This window comes from Haliaeetus leucocephalus, unplaced genomic scaffold (genome assembly GCF_000737465.1).
Source record: "Haliaeetus leucocephalus isolate CR32 unplaced genomic scaffold, Haliaeetus_leucocephalus-4.0 Scaffold451, whole genome shotgun sequence".
Classification (NCBI taxonomy): Eukaryota; Metazoa; Chordata; class Aves; order Accipitriformes; family Accipitridae; genus Haliaeetus; species Haliaeetus leucocephalus.
In genome coordinates, this window is record NW_010972887.1 from 2,913,548 (window position 1) to 2,925,685 (window position 12,138).

Consider the following 12,138-nt stretch of genomic DNA (forward strand, 5'->3'; position numbering starts at 1 on the left):
GCCTCTCCATGGTGGACCGTGGTTACCAGACACAGCATCCGGTAAGAGAGTACCCTAAAAGCCATAGTAGCACCTTACGTGGTGGAGGCAAATGTACATTTATATCACAAAATAGTGGAAAAGCAGTCTGTTCTAAATCTTTACTGGTTTGTGGGAGAGCCTTGTCTTCCACACAGACTCAACTGTACTGAGGATGGATGTTTGCTTCACTGGTACCTGAAAATTGTTGCCTGTTATTTCTACTTTTTTCTTTTACTTTCACTTCTTTTTCAATTTCACTTGCAGCATTTGTTGCATACTTTTAGGAAGTACCTTGACAGATTGTTTTAGCCTTTCTGGAAATAACAAGCTGCATGTAATTCAAAGGATTAGCAAATTAGAGCATCGTAACAATGAGTTACAGAAATTACCTGTGTTCTCTAATGCTTACTTTTTTAATCATAATGGATGTCACTTTCTTGAGGCAATTAAGATATTCCTCGGTTTTGCTCTTTATACCATACCAAAATACTAGCTCCCAAACCAAGGAACGTTACTAAAGGGCAATTTTCAGGAGCAGGGTCTAGATTCACTTTGGGAATTTCAGCTGACCTGATGACAGCGTGATGGAGAGGGACAGAAGATTTTGGAGGGTTGAAAGAAGGAGCTGCGGGGGCTGCAGGCGGCTCTGAGCCAGGCTGTAACCTCAGGCCCACAGGCAGCACACACACATGCACCGTTCTAGCCATCAGACACATCCTTCTTTCTTTCTTCAAAGGTATGGTGCTGCTTAGCGGTAAGGTTGAAAAATGGATACGAAACAGGTGGTAAGCTATTTATTATAGATTAAGTGTTGACAGTGTGCTCTGTGCTGTCAAAACATAAAACCATGTTTCTTTCCCCATGGAGCTTCCTTCTAAATAAACGGACCAGTCAGACACAGAACTGTTGAGCAGTGCACAGCAGCAGTTTATTAAAAAAAGTGAAAAATGAAGCAAACAAACCAGCATTCTCTACATAACAGACAAACAGGGGATCATAGGAGAATTAATACTTCAGATGGTTTTAATTGCCAGTTCTCAGCTGGTTTTCTGCCTGAACTAAGCAGTAGTTTAAATAAATAACATTATGTGTGCAGATTGCATGAAATGGTTTTGTGTCTGTAATTAATTATTTTCAAGAGATTACCTTTCTTTAAATTAAGCCTCTTTTGAGATGAAATTTAGTATGCATTTTTTCTGACAGAAAGGTAATATATCTTATGCCATATATAAACCCCAAATTTAGATAATCTAGCTTTAGTAGAGGTAGTCTTCCAGATCTTTTTTTTATCAGCCACTGGAGAGTTTCCTGTAAGATTTAAATCTGCAAGATAGCTGAAAAACTTTTTGCAAGTAGGCGACTTTTTGAACCTGAAAATTGAAATCTGAAATAACAATGTTCAGCTCCATGCAGTGGAAATTGTATGTCCTCAACTATGCTGAGAAGCATTAGCTTTCTTTTTAAAATGAGCCAACTCAGAATTTATACTGTTGCCGTGGGTCAGAGAGGATTGATGCTGCAATGCCTGTGCACAACAATACTGACTCCAGGTTTATGCATCCATGTTAAGATCAGCTCCTAGAAAGGGCCTTCAGTTTTGAATCTTCTTTCACTAGGATTCACTTCCATGTTGCAGAAAATTTAATGTAGAATAGTATAATTTGACCTCTTTGAATACATACATCCTGAATACATGATCCTAATAATTATGAAGATTGCTCTTTTTATTTTCTTGAAAAAAAGCAGTAGGTATATATATGCATGTTAAGTCGTACAGCAGTGCTGTGAAACTGCTGTTACAAATGAGAGCTTGTAATTCTCTCATTATACACAGACATTCAAATAAAGATGAAGAATCCTATATTTAATTCAGGGGTTTTAATTATGTGGGGCCAGGAAAGGGGTCAAGATCCAAATAAAAGCCAAACAGCTCTGAAAAAATATTAAATTTCTTTACATTGGAGAGAAGCACTGCCTTTTCTAGAGCACCTGTAATCTTGGCTGATTTAAGAATAGCTGTGTGATGCATTTTTCCTCCTTCAATTTACCTTGGAGGTGTTGAACCCTCTTAATCCTATGCAAGCTCTTGCTGCCTAGGTACAGTATCTTCAGCTGATGTTTGCTGCCATCTATCGTTTTAATTAGAAGACTTAATCAGTTTGGCAGGAGCATGTTCATATTGGCAAAACCAGCAGGTTAGCTGTTGTGGGAGAGAGGGGGAAAACAGTAGTGTGGCTGTTCCATGAGGTTACTGCAGTAAAACCTGTACCTGCAAGAGAGCCCCAGCAGTTTCATTTCAACACCAATCAAACCACCAAATGACTTTTTTTTTTTTTTTTCCCCCCCAAAAAAAAATAGCTGAAAGGGTCTGTTGTTGCCTCAGCTCCGTGAAAAACCATCTCAGCTCATTACAGAAGATTATTGTCAAATGTGTTTTACAGGACATTCCGTTACTGCTTGGGTAGGAGGGGGTGAGCTGCTGAATTTCTCCCACTTTCTTCTTAACATTACATTTTTTTAGGCTGGTAAATTTAAAATGCATTATTGTTTATTTTAAGTTAGCTCTTAGCTTTCAGTTTTTGTAAAGAACAAAAATTAAGATAGTCCTTTTTTTCTATTTTTCAGCTGTTCGTTGGTCTCGGATTTCCATATGAAGGGCCAGCTCCTTTAGAGGCTATTGCTAATGGATGTGCTTTTCTAAATTTAAGATTTAACCCGCCAAAAAGTAGCAAAAACACAGAATTTTTTAAAGGCAAACCTACACTCCGAGAGGTAAGATTTATCAATCTTGGTAATTTCTTGATTGAAAATGATTGTGGATTTCTTTTTAGTAACCCAATATAGGAAAAATTGCCTAGGTGTTCACAGTTTATTGCAAAAGGTGTACAACTGTAGTTTTCTTTGGCCATTGATGGGATTATCAGTCCTTATTTTTATAGGATAATCAAAAATTTTTCGTTAACATATTGTTAAGCTTTATGTCTAGATTTGCTTATGTACATTCTGCTAATTCTTATTGATAGACCATAAACTGAAGTTTCACTTGAAAACCTGATGTTCTTCCCGGGAACAGATCATGTCATCGGATACATGATGTGTCATTTGAAAGTGGTTTTATTTTGTTGAAGAAACAAACGTTACTGTGTACTGTGCAGGAAGTAAATAGGTGTTTAAGTAAACTATAAAAATGACATTTGTGGGTTGTTGTGGGTGTTTGGGGATATTTTTTTTTTCCTCCAGAAAAGACCTGCTCAAGGCACTGTTGAGCTAAGGTCACAGCCCACAGTGTTTGTGGTTAAACACTGAAGACATTTGGAGAACTGACTCTGTAAGAGAACAGTAAAAAACAAACCTCAAGCTTTCAAAACAGCCAGTGAGTTTAAACTCTAGTAAGAGAAAAATGAGGCTAAGTAAACTAGCCCCTCACCCCGGCACTGACTTTGGAATATTTTTCTTCTTTGGTGTAGGTAAAATTCAGCCTATAACACTTTTAAGCATTTAACAGTCATGTAGCCATTTCTGACATTTAGCACTTTTGCCTTGACCATGGCTTGTTCATAAGTGTATATACATATTTTCCTTACATACTTATCTGAATGGAAAGCTCTCTGATAACACTTAGATGGTGAGAACTTTGCACAGCCATATTTCCCAATTCATGTTATGCTTGAGCTATATAAATTGCATACTGAGTGGCACCAGCTAGTCGATAAGCAAAAGACAGTTCACTGTTTTAAACCAGGAACATAAACTCTTTATGATTTTGTGATCCAGGACTGTAATTGCCTTTCAGCTTGTACAGGACACGAGTTCAAACTCACCCCTTCTCACAGCTTGCATTGCTAGCAAAGGAGATAGCGATAAGAGAAAAGAAGTCTGTTTAAACTTTCTCCTTGTGCTTGGCACTTCTCAAAGCTTTTCTTCTGTGGGTCACTCGACTGTTTGTCTCATTTCCAGTGGTTTTGTGCGCAGACACTATAGCTGGTCAGGCTGAGTAAATAATCTGGACCCACCTAACTCTTTAGTAGGAATTTTAGTGCTTGGAATGCTGTGCTAAATCCTGCTGGCATGTGTCAGCACTAACAGAAATGCTGTGCACCTGACTTGAACAGAAAAATAATCCCTATTGACTGCTTTAGTACAAAATAATATAATGAACGTTCGTCACAAATGTTGCTGCGTTCACATGCTCTGCTGACCTATCCTAAGAATAACCTTTTCTATAACTGGTTTTCACAACTGCATTTAGATCCGATTGCCAGTAATCCATGTGCTGGTTCTTTGGGATTAAGAAAGTCCTTAAATCCTTCTCTCAGTTTTTTCAAGTGTTAAAGGCGAACAAAAGAAGCTTGTGTAGTGCTGCAAATTGATTATCCATAGACGAATTTGAAGATAAAGTCTGTGTTTAGTACTTTTGTAAAGTAACCATTGCAAGTCACTACTTTCTCTCTTGTTCTAGGTAGAATTTATTGGGAGGGGTGTTAACTGTTTCCCCTCTACCCCCAAGATGGGGTCCTGTAGTGAAGAGTCTGTACGAAAGTTGGAAATGACAGTTTTCATTTTAGATCAGCAGTTGTTTTGTCTTGGGACATGTTTTTGCTGGGGGAAAGAGCCAGAAAAAAAAAACACACCAAAAACACCAACAAAAAATCACCTTCAAGCAGCTTGTTTTGTACCAGTATTTGTACCAATATTTCTTCTCCAAAGAAAGATGTACTTGGTCGGTGTAGTTTCTTTCATTTTCTGCTTTTAGGAAGGGGAAAAAAAAGACCTGAAATTAGAAATTAATTTAAATCTATTTATAAGAATGCTTACAGATTTTAATTATAGGCAGAGGGAGTATCTCCTGAATATCTAAAACATTAAGGCTCAGCCAATTAAAGCATTTCAGTATTAGGAAATATTCTTAATATTTTTTGAGAGTATAGATTTAGAATTACTGGTGCAATAAAATTATGTTGCTAGTTACTCTTAATACTTAAAACCGCTACTAGTCTGAGAAGTTTAGTTGTTCGTCTGACAGATCAGATCTGGCTTTAATGTTGCCATCTGTCTGAGATGGTAGAGAAAGAGTGGTCTAAGGCATAATTCCTAGAGCTTTGTGGTATTTCAAACACTCTTCTATGTTCATATTTTTAAAGGTGCAATAGAAGGTTTTTCACTGTTACTGAAAGCAGTAGGAATGTAGCTTCTGCCATCTGAAGTCCAGACATAAGTGCCTTGGGAACTCAGTCATGGTAACCAAATTTTTAAGTACATATAGTTTTAGTTGCAGTAGAAATACTCTTGAAGAAAGGTTAGAATATGTCAGTCTTCGAGAAGCATTGGACTTTTTGGAGGAATTTAAACTATGCCGATGGGAGCACAGTGCAGTGGGCTGCAAGGGAATGTAGGCAGCTACGGAAGCTATCTGTGTGCAGAACCATCCTGAGTGACCAGCCCAGCAGCTGCAATCTTCAGCCAGTCCGTGAGCCCTCCCCACCACGCTGCCCTGCAGCCAAAGGTGGGAGCTGGCCCAGAGTCCCCTGGAGCATTGGTCTCGGAGCACAGATTTATGCTAGCTGATCCCATATGTAACTAAGACTGGCTTCTCTTGTCCACAAACAAAATGCAAGAGGCAAAATTTTTTTTAAGTAGTTTCTTGAATTCATTTGAGGAAGAGAACAAGTATGGTATATGCCCAGTGCAGAAGGTTCTTGCCAACAGATGTTGTTTCCTACTTCAGATCTTTTGCGCTAACTAGATTTTTCTTTGTATCATGCATAAAGAGGCAGCTGTATAAAAATTGTCCATGAATAATCTGTCGGGGTTGGGGTGTGTATTTATTTAAAAATCAGTTGTCTTCTGAGGCCAGTGTGAAACACTCCCTTCTCTTCTGCAGCTTTTGCTTCCTCTCTGTGTTCATTTGCATGTTCCTCTCACTGCTGTGCAACCTGTCACAAAAATTACCTTTAGTGCCATCCTGCTAGTTCTCAAAGCAATCTCTGATATAACTTTTCTTAGTTATCTACTTGGGTATTTATTGAATTTGTTTTCTGATCAAGTGGTGAGCAAAATTCCAGTTAACACTCTTATTGAGGTCAAATCACTCTTGTACTTACAGCAGTGAGAGTCAGAATTCATCCTAAGTGATAGAAATGATTCTTTATTCACTACTACTCACAGAAGCTTGGAAATGTTTGAAATTTGAAGGAGAGACAGGACAAGGATGACATCTCTTGAAGCCAGTCATGCAGGTCTAACCAGGACCCGTAGCAATTACGGGTTGTGAAAATGGAGGGCTGCTCTGTGAATGAGCTGTGGGGAAGCAGGGTCACATTGTAAAAGTAATTTCAGTAAGCATCAGGTCTTCTGTGATGTGGGTCATTATGAGGACCAAAGCCACAAGTGAGAGGTGCACAAATGTTACTTGTGATCTGTGTTATTATCTGATTTTCAGTTTTCCAACTAAATTCACTCTCTAAATTTAAACACAGAAAATCTGAAAGATAATTCAGAAGGAATGATGCTGACTGTCAGATTCTAGCTGAATTCTTGTTTTATTGTAGCGCCTATCACCCAAAAAGTCTGATGAGAGTGAGAGGGAAGGCTATCTTGACGCATTAATTTTTACCGAAATAATTTCTTCCCTTCAGTTGACATCGCAGCATCCCTATGCTGAAGTTTACATCGGGAAGCCCCATGTCTGGACTGTTGACATCAATGATCTTTCTGAAGTTGACAAGGCTGTGAAATCAATTTTGAATCAAAAGGTGGGAAATATATCCTCAATTTGTCATCAACACTTGAAGGTGTATTTTGTACTGCATGTAGAGTGCTTCCTAATGTTAGTCTGATTAAAGCAGAGTGCTGCACTTTGGCAGAATATTGGGGAAAAAAATTGTTATTACACATCTGTGGTATCTGATTACCATGTTTTAGTACTGGATATGTCAAGTTTTTTCCTGAAAAAAATAAATGAGTGGATTTGTATAGAAATGTGAATTTCTTATGTAAATTATACAGCAATCTACATTTTCTGTGCATTCAGTGAGGAAGTTTGCTTGTTGATTCTTAGAGCATTGCAGGCTGTCCAAGAGCATGCTCAACTCTTTTGACTGATTTTGTAGCCTTGACATAACTGCCACTGAAGTGCTTGTGCACTTACAGTGTGGAATTGTAATGAGGGCACTTCAAGGAAAAAAAAAAGTTTGAAGTAATTTTCAAAGCTATCACATTCTGGTTTTGCCATAATGTTTTCTTTTTCACTTCAACTCCAGAACTGAAACTCAGTTAAAGCAGGAGCTCTGGAATCCCACAGGGTCTGAAGCTAGCTTGATACCTATTACATCGCAGTATACCCTGAGTTTCCTTAAAGATAATCACTGAGTAACTTTTATTGCCTTTACAAAGTAGCAAAAATCAGCTTAAACTGCTGATGGTTTTGTGAAATTGTGATTTGTTAATGAGTTTATTTGCATTTATTGTTGCTACTTAAGCTACAATGTAGTATTTGGAATACAAATTGCTACCACGCAGTGCATCACAAAGTTCATTTAAAGAAAAAAACCTCTAACATTAACACACTATGTTTTCACAGATTGACCCTTATTTGCCCTATGAATTTACATGTGAGGGAATGCTTCAGAGGATGAACGCGTTTATTGAAAGACAGGTATGAACTTTTATTGTGGATGACTCTTGTTTTATGTTGGGAAGGGAGGACCCTCTCCATTTTAAAGCTTCTCAGTGTTGTTGCTGTTCAAGTAGAAATAGTAGCTGTGCAGTCCCTGGTGTTTCATCAAAGCAGAAAGGCAAAGTAATTTTTCAGTTTATATGTGACTTCTTTGACTGTGTACACACAAAAAATCTTTGGATCATGAAGTATCATGTAAATACAGAGATACTTTTGTGGTAGAATTGCACTTAGGCTAAAGCCTCTGGGCAGATTTTTTTAAGTGTTTAGTTTCAATTGACAAAGCTTTACGTGGTTTGGAAACCGGTTACTTAAAGGACTTTTGGCCCCCATGCATTATTGCCAGCTGACAGCAGCAGAAGATACTGAGTTGGAGTAATAAACTGCAGAGATTTACCCGGGATCCTGATTTCTAGAAACTGTATGTTTGCTTGGAATTCTGCCCAAGGCCAGATCAGTTGCAGTGGCCAGCTCTGCCTTTTGTTCTGGCTGCTGCAGAAGAGAGATAGGAATAACCTATATCTCTGATATGCCAATTAATTGCCAGGATTTCTTTCAAAAGCACTGGACATGCTTCTGTACCTGTATTGTGAAAGTGGACGGTGTTAAAGACAGTAATAAAGAATAACACAGCTTCAGGTCAGAAGCGTAGTTAACATAACTATTTCCAGTTTCCTGCCAATAAATACTTTAAGCTTTTTGCTGCTGTATTGATGACATAGCCTTTAAAAGTATCTCTGCTTCTTTTGATTCTCTTACCTGAGTTAGCTATAACTGAGAGGTTTTGTCAATACAGGAAGAAATAGAGCTCAGGGTAAGGGAGAAAAGGAGACAATCTAGAAAAAGCATCTGTGGGGCAAAGCTGTCTTTCCCCCCGGACCTCCCCCAAGGGCTAAGCCCTGGCCTGTACCCTGTGCTTCTCAGAAATAAGTAGAGCATTGTAATTTTGTTCATTGCTTTGACTAATTGTCAAAAGCCATTATTGTTTCACAGCCCCCAGGATGCTCAAGCATCATTATTAGCTGCATGTGCTTAGCACTCTGCCCGATTAACATGTCAGATGAAGCAAAAATAAAGGTTGAGACCTTATTTTGAAGAGTTTGTGGTGGGAGGCAGGCAGAACAGAGAGAGCAGCACAAGCTTGGAACAGGAACAAAGATGCACAGAGTTGATGTGGTTCAGAGGTTCTGGGGTGCATTAACTACGAGAGTGTGGTCTTCAGGGGATGTTTGAATGTGAAGAGGATGGGGCCAGATACACTAACCCACAAGTCACCCTATGGGATAGGGAAACTGTAGAACTTAAAAGGAGTTGTCCGGAGTTCCCCTTTTGGGGCCTTGGCTCAGGATCAGGAAGGAGGACCGTGTTCACAAGTAAGGTTTAGAGAATTCCCTGAATCTTCAGATCCAACAGCTGGGCTGAAGGTTTTTAGGGTCTGAAGTAAGAGAACTACTGTGAGCTGTGGTTTCATGTTTAGCAGTGCCACCTTCAACTGGATTAAAACAGCTTTCACTCCAAGCTACTCCTCCCTGCCAGTGCACTGCCCCTGCCAGCAGCCCAGCATGGCTGTGCCATCTCCTGAATCCATCCCTTGATCCTGTTTGCTCTGTGGCTGCACAGACAGTTGTGTCAATCTGCAAAGCGACAGTGTAGGGTGGGAACCAAAGGGTGGGACTGCCTAAATTGGCACTGCCATCAAAGGAGCCGCCAGGGAACTGCAGCCGAAGCAGCTGCGGGATTCCCTGTTGCAAACTTGGGAGCTGTTGGATGAGGCGGGCTGGGCTGATGGAACAGACATGCTGACTTTGAAAGATGTGGTCAAGCGGAATGCTTGGTAACCCGGCAGAAAATGTTTTTGGCAGGTTAGCAAACTGACTTGGCTCAGCAGAGGGTCAGCTGAGCACCAGAGCTTGGCAAAGGGAGTGGAGTGAGGACATTCGTCTAAGAACAAGAAAAGCTAGAGGGAGGAGGACACCTCCTTTGACAGAAGAACTAAGCCTGTCTCACCTTGAAATTGTGGTTATAGGCAAAACAAAAATAAACACAGTCTCTGGTAAAGCTTAACTTTCTGTTTTACGTAACATCTTTTCTTTATTTTACCCTTATGCATGTAGGGTTGTCGGGCAAGATAGACTGGGTTGAAGATACCAAGTTTAGGTTGCTTTTATGTTTGATAGGAAAACTAGCCAGAGACCGCAAACTGAAGCACAGCCCTGTGTGCTGGTACCTGTGAAAGTGATGTTCTCCAAGACATGCTTCAGGGTGGCATAAGCTGAGGAAGGCTTCCCACCAAGCTATGGACTGGAAATGGGAGGCTGTGCCCAGTTTTGGGGGAGAATTTTCAACTAAGAGATGTTAAAAGCTGAAGCCCCAAGCAAACAGTGAAGCCTCACAAGTGATTCACTGTCTTTGAAAAACTTTGTCTCCTGCCTGCACTAGCTGTGAATCCAATCTGATATTACAGTACTATATTGTATATATTACATTGGTATATATTACAGTATTAGATTGGATTTTGAACCTATATACATTTCCTCCTGCATCTAGTAGTTTAAATATTGATTTATAAAAGGACAGAATAAGCAAGGCACTTAAGCCAAATAGCAAAATGACCTTTTTGAAACAACCTTATTAAAAAGTACCTCCAACCATCTATTGTTAACGTGTTCTTTTAGATGCTGTTAAAATTATTCTGCCATAAATATGCTCTAAAATTACTCAGGTTTTTCAAATACGGCACAAGGGAATGGCTTAGAGCTGCATCAGGGGAAGTTCAGAATGGATATTGGGGAAAAAGCTCTTCATGAGAGGGTGATCAAGCACAGAAACAAGCTCCCCAGGGAAGTGGTCATGGCCCCAAGCCTGTCAGTGTTAAGACGCTTTTGGACAATGCTCTTAGATATATGGTTTAGCTTTTAAGTTGCCCTGTGTGGAGTCAGGAGATGGTCTCTATGATCTTAGTGGGTCCCTTCCAACTCAGGATATCCTGTGATTCATGACTGTATAATATTAAATTTATGGTTAGACCTGGGAGTATGAAAACTTCTTCCTTCAGCAGAGGAAATCTAAACAGAGAAAAAAAAACAACCAAACTGATGTTGAGAACTGGTAAGTGATCTGTGGTCTTAGCTTCATTAAAATTTCAAGTAGTTCAGACTTTGGGTCACAGCGTGGGACCTGTCCATACAAGTATTAGTTTTGTCAGGAGAAAGCAAACCATGATGGACTGGGCCCAAATTTTCTGATCACCTTTTGATGGGAGTTGCCAAATGTTAAAATAATGGCTGAATATCATGGAATGTTATACAAAACCAGTGTTTAAAATTTTCTTTTTGCTTTTTCTCATTTTAAATGTCAAGACCGTACGAACTTGTCTTTGAATAGTTTTCGCTAGCAGTTGTGTTTATATATGATTTCTTCCTTCCCTCTTTCCACTGTGGTGACAGTTGACTGCATGCATTATTTTTAGCAATTTTTTTCAGTGTTGGGAGAGCACTTTTATTAGCAGTTCAACCAAGAAGAGCAAACAAACTCTTTGAGTCCTGGTTGCTTTGTAGAAATCTTCAGTCTTTTATGAGTTCAGCTCGCTCCGTAGAGCTGCGAGTCCCCTGATCCTTTCCACGTGGCTCTCCGCATGGGCCACTTGAGACAGTTCTTGCCTACAGGGTAACTGGCCTCTGGAATTCTTCTCCTACCAGAACTTCCTCCTGATATTTACTGTTACAAAAATAGTTCTGCTAGCACCAAATTAGTGAAACAGGAGTCACTGAGAAAGCCAAAACGGGTTGGGTGTGTGGAAGTAAAGAGACTAGCTAGAGTTGCTTATGATAAATTAAAAAAGGTAAAGGTAGGGAAGAATGATACTACCACATTTTAAGTAGCAAAGGTGATAATTCCCTCATGCTAAAAAAAAAAAAAATATTCTTTTAAAATGTGCTTAAGTTACTGATTTTAATACAACTGACATGAGCTGCAAAATGAGTGTTTGGGTGATAATAACCACTTATTTTACTAATGGGGAAAATTGCTGTCAAGGGACTGGATGCATCATAATAAAGTATGATCTGTCACTGCAGGATTTCTGTCATGGGCAGGTGATGTGGCCACCATTAAGTGCCCTTCAAGTAAAAACTGCTGAACCTGGAAAATCCTGCAAACAAGTCTGTCAGGAAAACCAGCTCATCTGTGAGCCTTCCTTCTTCCAGCATCTTAACAAGGACAAAGCTCTGCTTAGGTAAGTACTTAGAAGCACAAACATATTATTTGGTCTCTTTTTATTGCACTGGCTTTTGCCGCATATTAAGTTTAGTGCATGAATTCTGTGAGAAGGGAAGGTGGGGAGAGAAGTACTGTCTTGTTTGGCTGCAGCAAGCTGTGAAGTTAGCTGTCAGTCCTTCGTGGCAGTGGATGGTAGAAGTTACTGCTGTGCTGAGAGCACCGTT

At 39.6% G+C, this 12,138-nt stretch overlaps 1 protein-coding gene across 1 annotated transcript in view; it reads left to right on the top strand.

Annotated features, from left to right (window-relative positions):
* Nucleotides 1-12,138, top strand: part of MGAT5 (mannosyl (alpha-1,6-)-glycoprotein beta-1,6-N-acetyl-glucosaminyltransferase) — an 80,320-nt gene that overhangs the window by 66,031 nt on the left and 2,151 nt on the right. Inside the window, exons 12-15 of the mRNA XM_010575133.1 lie at nt 2,647-2,793; nt 6,657-6,773; nt 7,601-7,675; nt 11,773-11,930. Coding sequence (XP_010573435.1) covers nt 2,647-2,793; nt 6,657-6,773; nt 7,601-7,675; nt 11,773-11,930 — 497 coding nt within the window. The remainder of the gene's footprint in view (nt 1-2,646; nt 2,794-6,656; nt 6,774-7,600; nt 7,676-11,772; nt 11,931-12,138) is intronic.